The following is an 18,856-nucleotide window of genomic DNA, read 5'->3' on the forward strand; positions in this document are numbered from 1 at the left end:
TCAGAATTGGACTCCAATTCAACATGGGTTTGGTCTGAGGTTTAAAATGTTTATTGCTAAATTTTTTTTGTCTTTTTCTAGGCATATGAAGAATTGTTTTGGAGCTATCACATCAAATATCTGCGACAAGTCAGGAGGGACAACTATTGCGTACTAAGAGCAGTGCTTTTTCAGATATTCAGCCAAGGCATTCCTTTTCCATCATGGATGAAGGAGAGAGATATATTAAAGGTAAAATTCATGATTCAGGTGACATTGCACTGCAGAAGGAAGCTTTGTTCAATGTGAAAACTGACATGTCTGATATGGAAGTAGAGGAGAATCATTATCAGAATTTAAAGAGAAGTTTTTCAAACTCTTTGAACTACACTTAATTGAAAAAGTGTCCCTGATGCAAACGTAGCGAAGTGAACATGAGTCTAAATGGTTATTTAAAAAAAAAAAGTGGATGGATAATTGTTACTGGCACCCTGCTAGATGTCACTCCCTTAACACAAAAGGATATTTGAATCCTCCGCATCCACATCCGTGCAAAGTCCAGTGGCTCGCTTGGGAGCTGCCGAGTGTGTTGCTGGAGCAACAGGAATCCTGCCCTGGGCTCCAGGAGCTCTGGCAGGAGACAGCAGTGGGGAGGTGGGGAGCTATAGCTGCTGCCTGTGGGGATGCGTGTGCAAACTGGAAGGTGTCTGTAATCCTAAAAACCTCACTGAGTTTGGATGTATCCAGCTTTTCCAGAGTGTGGGTTATATATTTTGCTGAGAGCATATTTTCTTCTTCTTTGGCCCTGTTTTAAAAGATTCTTAAGGACTGGGCAGTCAAATGGAGCCTCCTTCTTAACATTTGAGTTGTTCTGAAGCCCGTTTTTTTTGTTGTTGTTTGAACTGTACAACCAGAGGACAGAACCACATCGTAAATTAAAATGTGTGTAGACAAGTTTATATAACTTTATATTCTACTTCTTGTTATGGTTATAATCTCTACTTAATTAGCTTTTTTCCCTCCCTCCCCAGCTCCCTGAAAAGCTTTTGTATTCTCAAGGTTGCAACTGGATTCAGCAATACAGTTTTGGGCCAGAAAGATACATGGGTCCCAATGCCTTTGGTAAATTGCGCAAATGTATGGAGACATTAAAGACAAATGTGAGTATTTAGGAAATGGCTGGGGGAATAAAATCACTGAGAAATGAGTTGAGACAGAGTTAGGGAACTGTTCCTTGTTACATGTTTCTATGGCAGTCAGCCTCCCTCCCAGGTTCATAGCGCTGAGCTGCTGGGCAGGCCATCGCCTCTCCTGCAGGAGAATCCAGCTTTTGGGGATCTACTAGGTTAAATACTAGGGGTCCCCCTGAAAGTTAGGGAGGCCATCCTCCCCACAGCTGTTAGTTGCTGCACGGTTAGTTGCCCTTGCCATCAAGTGGCTCCTGCAGCACCTCATCATTTTGATTAAAAATAACAACATGCTGTATGAGATCCTCCTGGATTCCCTCCCCAAAAGGGAGGGAACAAATGAATAGTGCATTTTCTTCTCAAACTATTGTCTTTCCTCTGCTTCTCTTTCCATGAAACACTGTATTTATCCAGTTTTACTGTAATTTCTCTCCGTAACCTGAAGCACTTGATTACGAAGACCTGTCAGCCTGACTGCCCCCTCTGCTCAGCAGAGCCAGATTGCCTGCGTTCCCAACCAGAAGTGTAACTCTTACTTACATATTTAAAATGTTGGGAGTTTTAGTAGCCCCAGAGCCTTTTGAAACAGTGATAAAAATTAGGCCTGACAGGACCTTGCACCTTCCTTGAGCTCCCCTGGGGTTCCTGCATGTCTGCAGTTGCATGAGCTGTGGACTGTTGTATTTCCATTGCCACAAGCTGTTCCTAACACACCACCACCCCTCTCCTCCCCATCTTCTTTCTGCTGGGCAGTTGCTTTCTATGCTCTACTGGGTCACAGCCATCAAATGGATACTGGTATTTGCTGGACTCCAGGGTTTTGGCCAAGATTAGGTTGAAACGCTTCTCTGAAGGCATCCATTATCCACTATATCAGACCTTAAACTGTCATTTTTAATTCTACAGTACACCTTACGGTTCTGGGTTGTCTTACCACAGCCACAACAGCTTATTTTACTGGTACACATTTAAGCTAGTTCCTTTTATGTGGTCCTGTGTATATGAGCCACAACCCTGTAGTTTTAAACCCTACTTTCAGTGATAGTAATTGTTACTTAAAGAAAAACAACAAACCACAAAGAGACTGATTTAGCTCTAGAAACAAAGCATTAGCAATAAAAAGAGGGAATTAAAATAGAGATCTGGTCCTTGTTGCTTGCCTGCAACCTTGCTGTGCCACAGTGACAACTGCCTGTCTTCTTGAGACGTGCCCAGTGGTTCTTGCGTGCAGTTATCATTTTGTTCTGGTCGCTCTTTGCATTTGCCAGTGTTTGGTTGTCAGGCTTTTATTTTTATCCTGTTGTAGCTCTTTGTAAGTTGATGTTACTTCCTTAGCACGAAGCATTTAAACTGGATGTTTGCACAGAAAAAAGTTTCAAGTCAGCATGGTGAACAAACTTGTACAATTAACAAATTGTTGCAGAGCAGCTGTATTATGCATTATGCTGTTACTGGGCATGAGGACTAGCTCCCAACTTTATTTTATTTTTATAAAGATGCTGTTTGGCCAATGAGAGGGATTTTTGCCTGTTTTCACTAACAGGGTTTTATGGTACATTTAGTAGTGTGAAAAGTGCTAAAGAGCCAGCACTGGGAGTTCAGAGTCTGCTGTATTTAACTGTCTACTTAGTTCTTTATTCAGCTGATACTGTAGGAAACCTTGTGTGTTTCCACAGAGTTTGGATAGCCAGATTTAGTAAATATTACTTAGTGTCTGAGGCTTATAGATGCACATGTCTGCTCCAGCTATGGTTTTAAGATACAGGGGTGGTAGGGAGTGGTTGCTGCCAAAGGTATTTTAAGCCTTTCAAGGAGTATTAGTCATATACCCGCACACTTTTTTTCCAAGAAGCTTGCTACGCACCCCAAACTCATGAGTCTGGGCCTCACTCCAGACTTGCCTCCATTGACCAAGCCACAGAAGAGTGCCTGGTTGTTGGGTAAGCTGGAGACATTTGCCTCTCTGCTGCCTTTTCCAGCTCTGTCATCAGCTTGTGGGCTGCTGCCTGCAGATGCTGGTGTGCCTGGGCCATGTTGGTTAGTGGGTGCTTTACACTACGACAGGCTTTTCGCTTAGGTAGTAGAGGTCCTCTAGCAAAGGGGCAGTAGTGGTTCATCCACTTGGTCTCATTTTTAACCTGTAAGGAAAGTCTTCAGGAATGCATGAGGAGATGGGGGATCTGTTTCTCGATTTAGTATTCATGTGTAAATTAGATTTTTGTTGTTGCAATTCAGTTTATGGCCGCTTCAACATATAAATGATACAAGCACAGAATTAACTGAAATTCATTTGAATCCCAGTCATTGAGTGTCATCTCTTACTGTGATCCCAGAAAACCTCTCAGTTCCAGATGACTCTTTTTAGCCACTGTGTTCAGGACTGGGTGCTTTAAGCTTTCTGATTTGATACCCAGTCCAACATTGTCTCCTGGATGGCCCATTTTCTGGGCGTGAGCACTGGCTTTTGACCCCTCTAGAGCAACAGAGAGCTCAGGAGCTCTCGCTACCAGCCGTGAGCAGAATGAGAAATTCCTACCCCGTTCATGTCCCATGCATGTCTTTGTCATGTCCCTTCTTGTGCGGCCAACTTACCTTGACCTCATGAAGCAGAACACACTGAAGACATACAAAAGTGTACAGTTCATAATACCATGCTGGCTTGTCCAGTTTGTATAGGTTCCTTTTAATTGACATGCTTCTGAATTGGGCTCAGCATCTAAAGAATTCAAGCTAGGATAACTTTAACGTAAAGGGTACTACAGAGGAAAATCACTGAATTTTGGAAGCTGTAAGTTAAAAACAGGTCAGGAGTCATCACTTAATCTAACCTTTGCTTATGGCCCAGTGTGTATGTCTGATGCACCCGCACAGATTTCCTGTAACTTTCTGAGGTCCTTTTGGTAGTTACGCTTCTGTGAGACTCTTTACTGACAGTGATACCTGGATTTTTCTGTGGTGATGGAGAGTGGCTTTTGTACAGGGGAATTACATTTGATTTCTCGTAGATTATCATTAGCATCCAGATGCTTCGAGCTGTCTGTAGCAAATAGGTTCAGCTGGATAAATGGAAACGGAAATGTGTAAGGCTTCAGATTTCACTGCGGATCCCAAAGAGCCACGTGCTTATTTGTACCACCATTTGGCCACAATAATGGTATAGTACAGACTGGCAATTGTTCCTGTTTTGGAGTCTTTCATATTAAATAGAATTCTTAATAATTTGATTAATATTCTTCTGTGTGCTTTCCAGTGGACTGAAATAAGTGCTACTAAAGATCATGAAGAAAGAGGAAACCTGTGTAATACACTCTTTTCTGATGAGAGCAAGGAGCACAAACTGTATGAGGCCATAAAATTCATCATGCTCTACGAAGTTGTCGAAGCCTATGAGCAGATAAAGAACAGGGAAGAACCCATACACAACCTTTTTAGCCTTCTCTTTGCTCGTGATTCCTCATCTGACCCTTTGAGTTTCATGATGAATCATCTCAACTCCATAGGTGACTCTATTTGCCTAGACCAGGTAATAATATAAATGAAAAATACATCACAAAACTTATTCCATCTCTGACGTGATTAGGTGAATATATCATACATCATCCGTGATAGCTGGCTCAATTTTTTTCTCTGGGACGTGGGGAAGTGGACTGAGGTTTGTCATTTACCTTCCAGGAAAAAAACTGTAGTAGAGTGAAGTGGGGTGGACAGTTTTCTTGCTGGGCCAGAAATAAATGCTGCAAGCTATCAGTGAGACATAGTTTAGAACAATGATAACTTTGATATGTAAAATAATTTTCGATTATGCAGATTTGACCTGTTGTTTTGCTTTTCCTATCTGTTTCACCGTGCCAAACCCTCTATCATCACTTATTTTTTCCCCTCTCTTTGGTTCTCATTAGATGTAATGTCTGTTAAGAGTAGATAATGAGAACTCTATTAATTGTTCACCTTTATATGTTAAGATTTTTTTTTTCAATTTTATATTTAGTGAGGTGTTAAGTACTGACATTTAAGCTCCACACTGCTGCTCTGCAAATAGTTTCACTTTCCAATGGGTGAAATTATTTTTTATAATCAAATTCAGTTCGACTGTTACATGTTGCAGTTGCCTTCAGGAGCAATTTGATTATAACTGGACAAGTTTTGCTCTGTCGGGCTGTGCCTAAGGATATGAGCTTTTTCCAAAGCATTTTTCCAGATTAAACAATCCTTTGCAAGAAGTGTCAATGAAGAGGCCAGTTCTCAAGTTTCATATACATGAAGTACGAGGAAATTTTTTCCTTTTACTATTATATTTCCCTCATGTAGCAAGTGATCACAAGGTGGCAGGCTTCCCATTTTTCAAGGTGTATCAGTCTTTTAATAATGGATAGTTCCTTTGTGCTCCCCACTAAGCTGTGCGAGCTGGCTTTGGGAGCAGGTTATGTATTGTCAGGTGGAAGAGGGATGTTTCCAAAGTGTCAAGCATTAACCAGAATGTCCTCTACATGCAAAAGAGCAGTGGAAGGACTGTTGGAACATTGAGAATACCCTCCAACTTTTAATTTCCTTACTTCGCTTACAAAAGGGCCCCTTTTACTCCTTGTCTACTGTTTTGAAGTGAGGTGACTTGCCTTAACTTGGATTATCTGCGGTTTAGTTTTTTAAGTCTAGAAATAAATGTCTTACAGACTTCTTTCATCTTTAGGTTGAACTGTCTCTTCTTGGATACTTACTTGAAGTAAAGATAAGAGTTTACAGACTGCATAGGTTTAATACTGAGGAATTTCAAGTAAACTATCCAGATGAATACCGAAGGGAATGGAATGAGATTTCTCTCCTGACTGAGGACGACCGCTACTATCACATCCCCCTTTTCAGAACATGAAGGACCAATGACTATTTTTTTTTCCTTTGTATAATACAGTGAGTGACCAGTTCCAGTGAATTAGGTTTCTAATTGGCAGCAGTAAGATTTTGAGAATGCTTGTTAATGATTACAAAATGATTTGTGGTTTTATTGTGTAAACATTTTGCTTTCCCATTACAGCTCAATTCACCACCAGTCGGCCATAAAAAACATAAAATATTTTGCTATACTGTCTGGGGGAAAAACGTCATATTTGAGGGTTGTCAGACAAAAAAGCTTAGACTGCATGACAAAGAAGGCAAAGGTAATGTTGGGTTTTCCATTGTTAGCCTAAGGGTTTATTCTGACATCTCTGGATGGGTTAAACTCAAGTTCCTAAAGCAGTTACCGGTTTTCCCTGGTCTGTCTCTAGCTAGGGAGGATGAATCACACAGGAAGCAACTCCGGGGTCCCACAGTTTATACTCCGGGCTATTAAACTTGCGTTGACTTGGGGCTACGTAGGATGGGAGGATGTAAAGTGGGGCCTCTGCATAGCTGCTTCAAATCACATGTGGCTTCCCCGCTTGCTGGAACACCTCCCTCCAGGGATGGGCAGAGCAAGCAGCTGCAGGCTGTACTTACTTCAGACACCTGAAATTAGGCTGTCTGCACTCAGCACTGATAGCTGAAGCTTAAGAAATGTTACACGGGGGGGGGACAAAAAACCAACCTACAGACAAAAGAATACTGTGCCAGTGAATGGAAGACCTACTTTATAACTGAGGAAAGTACACAAGCTTTCCCAAACCTAAAAAGGGCAATATTAATAAGTAACATGCAACAGAGTAAGACCCAGTAGCTGCCTATGGTTTTTGTCAGCTTGTAAACCCTTTAAGGGCTGATTTCAACATTACCTGCCAAGAGATACCAAGATTTCCTTTGCAATTCATCTGAGAAAGCTGTGCACAGAATACAGTCACAAACACTGCCTTTTCAGAAAATATTAATTTTCTAGGCCTTATGTACATTTAGCAGTGTGTATACATGTTTTATCCTCTGTGTATATATTAATCTCTGCATAAGATTGCTATCTTTTGTTTAGACCTCAATGTTTGAAGCAGTCTGTCTGGGACAGCTAAATGAGATTTACTCTTATTCCATGGAATATTTTGCCCAGTTCTCTTTTCTAAAAGAATCAATTGTGTTTTGATTATTTCTAAAATGAGGGACCTTAATTTGGACAAATACTAGAATTATTTAGCAGATCTGGCAAGATATTTGTGGAAATCTTACAATCCCATAGGCGTACGGTTGTATTGAAAAAAGTGGGGTTTTATTAAGAAGCAAAGCCTTTCCTTTCCTTATGCTAGAGCTATGGGGACAGGCAGGTTTGTTTTTGAACCCCTACAGGAGAAAATACAAGCCAGTAACAAAAACGTGAACAGGGCCTGCGGGAGCGAAAGCAGTTGCATGAGGCAACTAAATGGTAATGCTTGCAGTGCACAGAGACCGCTCTGTTCTTTCGTGTAAAGGAAAGCAATTTCATCCCTTACAGTCCTCTTATTTGTATGTACATGTATATATATTTATAAACACAAACACCCACGTTCTTTATTAAAAGTTTTGTTTCCTGGAAGTTTTCCTGAGTTCAGTTTTGTTCAATAATTTGTAGCTTTTAATTAAGAAGGCTTTGATACATATAATTTCATCTCATCAAAACCTGCGTATCAAATATTTTATTTATTAAACTTTTTTCACTAAATGAAATAATTTGCCTACTTAAGATTTGGTTCTGCTCTGCATGGGGAAATGTTACAATGCCTGAGAGTAGGGTATTGGTATCTATTTCGCATTAACAGTAACATTTGCAGCTATCACTAAACATGTCTATATTTTATCCTTGTTTTGGTAGAAGCAGACATACCAAAAAAATGATGTATTTTTATAGGGGGCTTTTTAATGGTTTGCATATTATTTATGAATAAGAATACAAAAGCATTACAGCTGAAACTGTTAACTTGTCAAAATGTACATTTTTGTAATCTTGAGCATATTAATAGAAGGGGGTTAATAAAGATCTAACACAGACAGTGGAATTTATCTTCCCAATTTGGATGTTTGCATCGGAATGAATGAGGTCCCCTTGGGCTCTCTGCCTTGTCCGTGAAGGGCCGTGGCATGCAGTCAGTCAGAGGAGTGGGTCTCTAAAAGGGTCTGGTTCTCCTCACTGACTATAGTGGGAGGTGGCAGTGATCAGCATAAATCTCTCTGCTTTAGATGTCTGAAGTTAGGTGAGATTAATTTTGTCCCAAGAATCCAGAAAGGACATGTTGAAACAGATCTGCTGGCTTATCAGATGTCAGAGGTGCTAGCCGAATCACGACAGGAACAGAAATGGGATGTGAAGAAAGAGGAACTTCAGGTGGGGATAATTGCAAGTCTTGGAGATAAATGGAGAGAGCGCTCTACACAGGATCTTAAGAAACACTGAGACAGATTTGGGGCTGCACTGCGTTTTCATCAGGTTTATATATTAAATATATATTGTTACAAAAATATATTTTTTATATATAAAGAAATATGTGTATACATATATGTGTGTGTGTGTGTGTGTATAAAAGAAAAAACCATAAAAAAGAAAATCATCCTGAATAAAGTGCATCTGGAACTCACTGGTACTATGGAAGTGACAGGTGCTGCAGCATCTTTTCCAATCAGTGGCACAGACAAGCTTGCTGTACAAATCCAGAAACACACAGTCATTACCAAGTTTTTTTTAAATGCAGTGTTGTAGGCAGCTAAAGTTTCAAGTCAGGATGTGTTTATTATTTATTCCTACTAGTTTAGCAAGAATAAGAAAAAAATACTGAAACCCCAGCAGTAGGTTTGGATTTTTCCCCGAACTTGAAAATGTGTGTTAAGAATGTAACAGAGCAGCTGAAGAAATTTGTATCTTTGATTACAATGGCAAAAAAAGACCTTGTTTTTGAATGTCATCTTTTTTAGAAATTGCATCTCAAAAAATGTATGAACCACAATCCATATTTCATTTTCACTCCAAAGCAAAATACTGGCAATCTCGATTCTTCTACCCTAATACGGAAATTGCTTCTTGACTAGATGGTGGCTACTAAGTTGAAGTGAATTAAAACCTGCCCAGTGTAGATGTTTGTTACTGGTAAGTCTATCTGCTTAGTCTCAGGGTATTGAGTTTAATGTCTAGGAAATAGTTTTCACATGCAGGCTGTAATTTGCCTAAAGCACAGATTTAAGGAATATGTATGATTTCAAATTAGTTTAGTTGTCCGGAAAAATAAAGATACGTCCATTCTCTTCAAAGCACAGAAAAAACTTTCATAGTTTTTTTCACCAGTGGCTGGATTTCCCTCTGTACTCAGTAGTATTACAGCAGTCCCACCTGTGACCCTGTTATGTTAGTGCCATTGCAGCACTAATGTTTTCTGGAGTCTTCATTTTTCTGAAAAGCTCCTGATTCTGAAGCAAAGGTAGAGTTGGGATTTTGGTGCCACAGAAGCCCTGGTCCTTCCCTCTTGGCTTGTGAGGTTTTGGGATGCTTGAAGGCCTCCCTGGGAGGGGAGAAACCTTTCATATTGGGTCTGGTTTCATGAGACGGCAGGATACAGGTCTTTTGAAATCATCTGGGAGAGGAGCCTGGCATGGCAGCTGGGGCTGGAGGGGTGCCGCTGCCTCACTGAGCGGCATTCATTCCTATTCACAGCATCCTTCACGATGTTAGTCCAAACCTGATCTTGGCCAGGGGTGGAGCAGGGAGCCTTGCAGAGGCTTTTTCAGAGATTTGTCTGAAACTTTCCAAGGAAATCCACACGCCCCAGAGACAGGAGGTGATGTACCTAGCAGGGACACGAGATAAACGCAGAAAACTATCTCCCTGGGGCTTGGCTGATTTGCATCTCTTTTGGTGAACCCTTGTGTCAGGTTTGTATCAGCCAGGGCTAGTGGGTGAGGAGGATGGCTGGGGCATTGCTGGGAGTGGTGGCACGGGGTTGTGCGTGCTGGTCGATGAGGGTGGGAGAGAAAAATGGAAAACGTGAAAGAAGAAGGGTGGGTGCTGGATGCTTTCATCTTCCAGCATATTCCAGTTTTGCATAATTCAAAGGTTAATGCCTCAGAAGGGCATTTAACAAAAACATCTTCCTCTTTAGTGAAGCGTTCGGCCATAGATCAAGTCTTTCTTGAAATGTGGAGGCAACTAATTTGAATGCACTTGTGCAAGTATGTGTGTAGCAACTGCTCAAGTCAATAGCACATATAGCAGCTAATAACTCCCTGTGTCCTTTAAGCCAAGTTCTCGTGTTCAGCTGAATGTTTTCCCCATGGTAGTAATTTTCAGGATTGTGATACACTGTATCTTATAAAGGTTGGAAATGATCAGCCTTTGAGTTTCAGATGACAAATATAGCATTTAGCTATGAAGGATTTTGTGCTCTTTTTACCTATCCAGTAGATGGCTTCCAAGCATCAGAAAATGTATTTCAATAAGCTCAGTTCTCCTGGCAATTCGATTGTCACACTTGCCCAGATGATAGTGGTGGGTTCACCCTGGCCAACAGCCAAGCACCCACACAGCTGCTTGCTCACTCCCCCCCTACACACACCCCAGTGGGAGAAAACGGGAAAACAGGAGCAAGAAAGCTTTTAGGCCAAGATGAAGACAGAGAAATCACTTACCATGTACTGTCATGAGCAAAACAGCCTCAACTTGGGGAATTTAACTTTATTTGTTGCCAATTAGCATAAATATTTAATTACTGATTTTGGTATTGGGAAACAAAAAAAGACAAACATTAAAACACTTAGGGAAAAAACACCCCTCCTCCTTTCCCAGGCTCAGCTTCACTCCAGACTCCTCTCCTCCCCCTTGTTATCACCACAGGTCACACTCGGTCCCTTCAGTGAGGCAATAAACAGCGCTGTGGGGTTGCGGTTGGGATGTAGTGATTTCTCTCTGCCCCTCCTCTTTTCTCACTCCTTTCCTATGCTCGAGGGTGAGTCCTTCACAGGCTGCAGTCTTCCCCTTCGAGGGTGTACCTGCTCCAATGTCAGCTTGGGATTAAGTAACTTTTAAAACTCCCGGCAAGTTACATTTTAATTACCACTTTTACAAAAGTCTCTTCAACTTTATAAAGCTTCTATCCATGGGGGAGGGAAGGAAAAAGTAAGTCTATGTTTTTGTTGTCTTCCCTTTTTGCTTCTTTAATGTCGTATCACATGCACCTATAGAACAGAATAGACTATTTCAGTTGGAAGGGACCTACAACGATCAGCTAGCCCAACTGCCTGACCAGTTCAGGGCTGACCAAGTTAAAGCATGTTGTTAAGGGCATTGTCCAAATGCCTCTTAAACACTAACAGGCATGGGGCATCGACCACCTCTCTAGGAAGCCTGTCCCAGGGTTTGACCACCCTCTCGGTAAAGAAATGCTTCCTAATGTCCGGTCTAAACCTCTCCAGGTGCAGCTTTGAGCCATTCCCACATGTCCTGTCACTGGACACCAGAGAGAAGAGATCAGCACCTCCCTCTCCACTTCTCCTCCTCAGGAAGCTGTGGAGAGCAATGAGGTCACCCCGCAGCCTCCTTTTCTCCAAACTAGACAAGCCCTATATTTTTACAGGACATCATGGATTAGAATAGAGCAAAACGGTCTGGAGGAAGAGGCTCAGAAGGCAAGTGTTTAAAATCAATCCTGATGTGGAAAAAAGTATTAGCAAGGCTTGCTTGCTTTCCTTCATAACATCTTTATGACTACGGTAGCACAGAGGAGGAACAGTGATTTCTTGAGTTCTTGCAGACTGTAACAGGAGATAATGAGAGGTAGAAAAGAGATGGAGTGATTCTGGACCTAACACAGGAGATACATGGAAGCTCAAGTGATGACTTAAATGGTGAAGAAAAGCCATGCTGGTAGCAGTGCGAGGAAGAAGGTATGAAAGAGACATGGCTAGAAGAAATGAGCAAGTTCATGCAGGAAAATTTAGCAAGTCCCTGGGTACTTTCTGTGTGTGAACTGCCAGCCTATGACTGGAGAAGGGGAAAATTTTGCAGTGCAATATCCACAGAAGGTGTACTTGCAGCTCTTCTTGTCCTGCTGCCTAAACCATGACACATGCATAGATCATGCTTACCATAATTTAAGCTTCTCTCAGCCACTCTTTTGAAGTAGAGGCCTTCACTGCTGTGAGTGTTCTCCATAAGCGTAGAGGTGTTTCCTGCCTTTCCTGTATTGGTGACTTCACTTAAAGCTTCCTCTTGTTTGTGGGTTGTGTCCCCACGTTTGGCTGGCATTTACAGTGCTCCTGTTGCTGCAGCAGCAAGGATGATACAGCCAAGAAACACTTCAGCCACCTTCTGTTAAAGTTTTGAAGGAGACATGAGTGAAACCACATGCTCTTGTTTAACGGGCTGTGAAAAGCCCATTTAATCAGGGAGTATGGCTGATCAAATTGGACCACATACCTGTCTTCAGGGTCACCAAAGGTATATTCAGGGAAATGTTGCTGAACTCCCTCATTAGCCTTCTCAGGTTAGTTTTGAGCATGATTGCTTATGAGTCCTCAGTGATGGACAACTAGACCACAATATATTATTTAAGGAGAAAAGTGGGAGTCAGACTTTAGACCCTGAGCATATCCAACAAGGTGGATTTCTTCACATCTTAGAGGTGCCATAGCATTTGGTGTGAGCATAACTCCAGAAAGCGGCAGATACAGGTATCTGGAATTGAGACATTCCTTAGAGCTTGCATCAAAGGCACCTGGACACAAGCAAAACTGTGCAGTGATCACCATGAGATGCTCTACCTAGTTTAGTAGAACAAGGTGTCCATGGGTGTTGGACAAAAGATGTGAGCAGTTCATGTTGGCTGTTTTTTTAAAAGAACCCATGCAAACTGAACAAGGTTTTGGTTCTGTTCTGGGCAGCTCCAGAAGTGTTTCTACATAGAAGTCCTCTTTGAATTACTCAAAGGCGGGAAAAAAAAGGTGTGACAGTTCAAACAGTAGAAATGTTATTACAGAGGTATTTGAAAAAGGGATCAAAGACATTTTTTCAGACTGTAAGAGTGGCTTAATTAAAGGACTTCAGAGCAGCATTAGTCAGGAAAGCTGGTTGTAACGTTTGGTCCACCAAGTGTAATTCATCTAGGGATACAGAATACTGTGCAGAAGAAATATGATACATTCAGGAATCAAATTAGAGCTGTTTTGAGTTACAGCTGCTGGTAGCCCAGTACTTTCAAAATGCAAGGAGAGGTGCTGAAAGTAAGGAACATGATTTTAATAAATAGAGAAGAGAACACCACCTGTGTGAAAAGCCACCAGCCTATTTATTGGTGGATATTTTATTGCCCTTTTCAAAAAAAGACATAAACTTGAATAAAATTCCAGCACAATTAAGTGCATAAAATACTGGTTTTGATGAAGAGTATTCTCATTTCCTTTCTCTCCCACCTATGTAATATCAAGTAGATCAAGAGACCTCACATAGTAGACAAAATTTGCTTTTTTTTTTCTTTGCTTAAAGGACTATAGCTGGAATTCTGTGGGAGAAGGTGTCACTAAAATCTGTTCATATCATAATCCTGAAATTCCTACTCACTCTATACACGTGGCAGCTCTGCTCTGGAATTTTGCTGGGAAGAGGGAGGGATGCTACCAGCTGTGACGGGATGTAAAGGAAAACCAAAGTCTCTTCTATTTCATCTCTCTTTGGAAACACTGTGACTAGGAGAATAAAGATGCACAGCAAGGCTGGGGAGTACAGGGTGGAACTAGGCTTGGGTCATGCAAAGCAAGGCATAAGGTAAGCAGCACAAATAGCATCATACAGTGGTAATGTGCTTGTGCTTGCCTAACATTGTTCAGTAAATATGAAAATACTTGCTATTTGACCCTGCGTGACCAGCTTTCCATAAGGCTTTCCTCACTGAAGAGCGCTGGAGAATGAAAGATCACTGCTTTTTTCTCATCTGACCAATGATCATCCTTTTCTGTTCTCTTAACTTGTAGTCCCAATGCCCTCTGCTGCCTGACATAATTTCTTACAGTGAGCTACAAGCTCGGGAAACAGTGTGATCAAATTCCTTGTACCAAAGCACTTATGCAAATTTACAGACTATTTATTGGCATCCTGGTGTCTTTAAAATCACTTCCTAGATTCTTTACCCTCTGCCTTCATTGACAGCTCCCAGGTCCCTTCCAAAATGTCAGCACGTAGGGGCTGGTTCCATGTGGCAGCTGCGAGGCTGTGTTCTGGGCAGCACCTTTTCCAACAGGTGATGAGCACTTTGGTGTGCTGGAAAGTCCAACTATCTGCGAGGCTAGTATTTGTCCTCATAAATTGAAGATTATTCTGGTCAACTTCATCAAAACTCAGTGGTAATCCATGTGTACGTGAGAAGGAGCCTCACTCTGCAACAACTGATCGGTCTGCAGTGGAAGAAGGGAAGAAGCAATCTGAGCTACGGCTTCCCATCTTTCTGAAAATGCAGCTGGTGAGTTCTGTTACTAATCATTTCTGTTTGTCTGGAAGTGTCTGTTTCCTCTCTGTACTGACAAATTCATGTTCAGACACCTCTGAATGCGAAGCCTTAGTTCAGGTTATCCCATCTGTGTATTTCTGCCTAAATAAGGCAGTGCAGCAGCTTGGTCTGTGGACTGCTCTTAGACATAATGAATAATTTGTCAGCCTGACTGTATGTCTAATTCGCCCTCACTCGTTCCCTCCTTTGAGAAACTGAGCTGCTGCCAGCAATCAGAGCTAGGTAGGAATATCGTGGCTTGATTACATAAGTAAGTATCAGTATGTTAACTGTACCTTTGTGACCCCCAAATGTGAAATACTCATAGAAAAATACATGGTTATTAATAGAGCAGTCTCATGACAACTATATTTTTGAAGCTGTTGAAGAAAAAGAATGATAGTTGTAGATAATTTGAGTGCCCCAGATGCATGTAATTTAGTAACAAAGCAAATGATTCCTCTGAGATGCCGCCAGCGACTAGAAATTCCCAGTTTCTTGCCAAGCATTAAAGTCTGCAGCCTTCGAGTGGAGCCACTTCTCCTGCTTTTCTAAATTCAGTTAAGGCTGTAGAGTTGACTCCTTTTTTTTTTACAGTTTTGGGGAGGTTGAGTGGAAAGGGGAGTACAGTGACTACCCTCTGGGCTCGACTTATGCCAAGAGCATGAACAGAAGGAGGGACAATCCTAAGTATTTCTTTCATCTCTGCCTATGAGACAGAAGATTCCCAACGCTGCATTTCAATCTTGGTATATGACCAGGGAGTCCTATTTTTGTATATTCTTTTTTTACTAACACAAGCTACATAGAGCTAGGACTCAACGCTGTCTCATCTCTTCATCCTGGGCTGCTTAATGTACATCAGGTCATCACAGATATTTTGGATTTAAACCTATGGTTTAAAACACAGTTTAACTGGCATCCAGTCTCTCTTCGTGCATGGAAGTCGTATTGGGTCTGAATAGAAGGTGGGTTATTTGCTGGAAATTGGGATCTCAGCTGTCCAACTTGCTTGACACTCTTGGACAAAACTAAGCAACTGATACTTTCATAGCAGTAGGATTGTTTAGATTATAGGGTTAAATTAGCAGATTAATATTTCACCATTTTTGGCAGTTTAGAACATAGATGCAAAGTAATTTGGAGACCTTTTGTTAGAAAGCGGTTCTTGAATGGGGAGGAAGAAAAGGAGTTTGGTCCCATATCTCAGTTACAGCACACATTCCATATATATGCCATCATCTCCTAGGTGGTACATGTCCAGATTTAGCAGTGCCTAGTCTCTTGATGTACCCCTGGTGAACACCCCACCTGGCTTGCCTGGGTGAGCTCTTCTGGCGGGATTGGATGGGAACCACAATCCCAGAACCTGGGACCAGATGGGAATCCGTGGCATTCGTTTCAGGCCTGTTGCCTGAGGAAGGCATGCATAAAGACAGCAAATGCTGCTCATGCTCCTTCTACAGACCTGAGCTAAGAAAAGGTAGAATGCTACAGGATTATGTCAGTATTATACAATGCAAGTGAAAAATGAGGTTTCAGTCTTGAAATGCCTCTTTTGCTAGACAGGAAAGCACTTAGCTCAGAGTTTACCAGCTGTTCAACCTGTTCTTTTCCTGGCATTTCGTTCTTAGTGTGTTTAAATTCACTGGTCTTTGAATTGTGAGGTTTAAAGGTTAAGTACGAACATTGGGCTGGAGCTATTAGGACTTGCATAATTTCATTCGAGTTCAAAGGAGAGCACATCTTTCAGGAAAGGTATTACATTTAAAAATCATTCACTGAGCTAATCCACCACTGAATTATCTTTACTTTTAAAAGCATATGCCTTTTTTCAGCTGTCTGGCTACATCTACCAGTCATTGAATCCTGACATGCCTTTTTCTGTTAGACTGAAAGACCAGACAGCAAGTATTGATCTTCCTAACAGAATGTGATCAAATCACCCTTAACTTTTTCCTGGTTAAACTGAACAGATGCCACTCATTTTAAGGTTCATCTTCAACCTTTTAATCTCTCCCGTGATATGACTATGAACTCCTCCTTCTTACATTCCAAATACTAACACAGGGCTTAGCATTTGAATCAGTCTCATGTGAGCACTGTATAAAGAGAAAATAATAGAAAAACTCCATTTCTGCCTGGGATTTCTGTCTCTACATCCAAGAACAGTAACAAGATCTACCTGTTTATTCCCCAGAGACCTGGTTTTTGAGCTGAAATTTAAACAAGCATTTTCCACACTCCAAGGCAGAACCTATCCCTAACTGCAAGGTTGGTCTGAGATGCAGAAGACAGACTTGCCAGTCAACCAGTTTTGTCAGACAGGCTGGTAAGATGGGTAGGGGAGCACCAAGCAGTGACAGTATTTTAGGTCTGAGACCCCCACAAAGCCTATGGCCACTTCTCTCTGCACATGTTCAGTTGCAAACCATTGGGGATTGAGGGAATTTACTGGGTCCTAGGGCTGGGAGTATGGCTGTTTTTAAGCATGGCAGCAGTACATATACAGCTAGCTTACGTGCTTGTGTGTTTTACGTCTCCAGATGATGTGTGTTACCATAGGACATTTCATATAAATAACTGCAGAACTTTGGACCGGGTAAAATTACGGTCAGCTACACAGAAGCAGGATTTGCATGTCCTTGGTGTGATAAGGGAAATCAGGACCATAAATGTTGTTTAGCTTGTTCTATGATCTGAGCAAGGGGATCACACTGTAGGCTTCTGTTTGGGTCTTTATGATTGGCTCATTCCAATAAAGATACAAATATGCCTAAGATGATAGAAAAATGATCTGGCACTGGTGGTCAAAAAACAAATACCCTAAAAGCCAGAGAGACAAATGAAGAATGCAGGGAAAGAAACAGAAGGAGGATGTAAAAATAACAACAACAACAACAACAACAAAAGATTAGTTATCTATTGCCAGAACAGAGTATCACCACAGATGACTAGTTTTCCCAAAGGCAAAGAGGAACAGAAGCCCACTGTTACTGTACCACTCATCCTAGGCATGTATGTTCTGCCCTAAAGAGGGATGCAAAGGATTTGCTCCAATGTGACAGAACTACCAGCATCTTTTATGTCTTGCACTCCCTACATTTCGAATATTGACAGGCTACTGGACTGCAACGCTGTTCAGGCTCAGTCTGGTGAATCAATCTTGAATTACAAGCAGAGTCTTTACATTGACCCATGAGATTTAAGAAAGGAATAAAAATCTTTTAATTGGAAAAGCTTCTCAGCACGTGCACAGATAAGAAAGCTTTCCAAGTCTTTCTACAGGACCTAGCAAATCTTGCTCCAGAGCAATTTGTCAGTAATGAAAACTGTAGACAAGAGATGAGGATATCTGTGCGACCAGACTGAACTCCTTCTTGTGAGCTGGTGTTCACCTAGAGGCAGGTTGTTAAGATTTAAGAACGGATGACCAGATGATAAGAGCATCCAAGTCCGGCAGCTCCAAATACTTGCAGATGATATCAGAAAACAAATGGCAGAAACATCCTGAAACTTCCTCCTTTCACAAGTTAACATAAAGTTATTCCACCTGTTCAGGCTTTGGACATTTGTTTCAGAATGTACTATGAATATAGGCTGCATGTAGTAATGAGTATTTTGCCTTTAGAGATTGTCCACACGTATATTCACATGTTGATGTACATACACCCAAAGTGAAGACCTCATGGAGGAGTACCTATGGAACAGTAATACAGGTGCGCGTGTGCCCGTCCTGCCTTCGGTTCCTCTCAGCCATCTGGCTGGACTGGAGTGGACTTTCCTTTACACCTTCTGTAAGCAATGACTCACAGCTTCTTTGAGGCTTGTTCTCTGCTTGTGTGAAATCTTTTCCTTCTGTTTAATTTCTTTTGTTTGATGTAGCTTATCCCAACAATGCAACAGTTTTGAAATTAAACCTGTCTTGTAGGGAATGTTTCCTTATTAGTTGTGTTGGTAAGTGCATCTCTTCTCCCCATAAAATGTTCAACTCATAGCAACATCCAAACCTGAAGCAAGAGATGGGAGAGGGCACAGCAGCTATTTGCTAGGTAGATACATATGCTCAAACATTCATTATCTTCTATGTGAGAATAATGAGCCCAAAATCCTGTCATTGCAAAAATCCACAAAAAGCAGTAATGTTTGAGATAGAAGTATGGAAGGTTTTAGTTTTATGTGGAGGATAATAAGGCCTGCAGAAAACACCGAATTAGGAACGAGTGAGTTCCATTGCCCGCTGTAAATTGTGACTGAAAATACAATCTTTGTTCAGATACTCCACAGATCCACTGGAGTAGA

At 41.4% G+C, this 18,856-nt stretch overlaps 1 protein-coding gene across 1 annotated transcript in view; it reads left to right on the plus strand.

The window, feature by feature from the left end:
* Positions 1-6,215, plus strand: part of FAM105A (family with sequence similarity 105, member A) — a 25,390-nt gene extending 19,175 nt beyond the window's left edge. Inside the window, exons 5-8 of the mRNA XM_009324989.1 lie at positions 82-231; positions 1,011-1,139; positions 4,417-4,689; positions 5,854-6,215. Of these exons, the coding sequence (XP_009323264.1) occupies positions 82-231; positions 1,011-1,139; positions 4,417-4,689; positions 5,854-6,033 (732 nt within the window). The 3' untranslated portion in view covers positions 6,034-6,215. The remainder of the gene's footprint in view (positions 1-81; positions 232-1,010; positions 1,140-4,416; positions 4,690-5,853) is intronic.
* Positions 6,216-18,856: the final 12,641 nt, after the last annotated feature.

Source organism: Pygoscelis adeliae, unplaced genomic scaffold, assembly GCF_000699105.1.
Source record: "Pygoscelis adeliae isolate BGI_AS28 unplaced genomic scaffold, ASM69910v1 Scaffold86, whole genome shotgun sequence".
In the NCBI taxonomy this organism is placed as follows: domain Eukaryota; kingdom Metazoa; phylum Chordata; class Aves; order Sphenisciformes; family Spheniscidae; genus Pygoscelis; species Pygoscelis adeliae.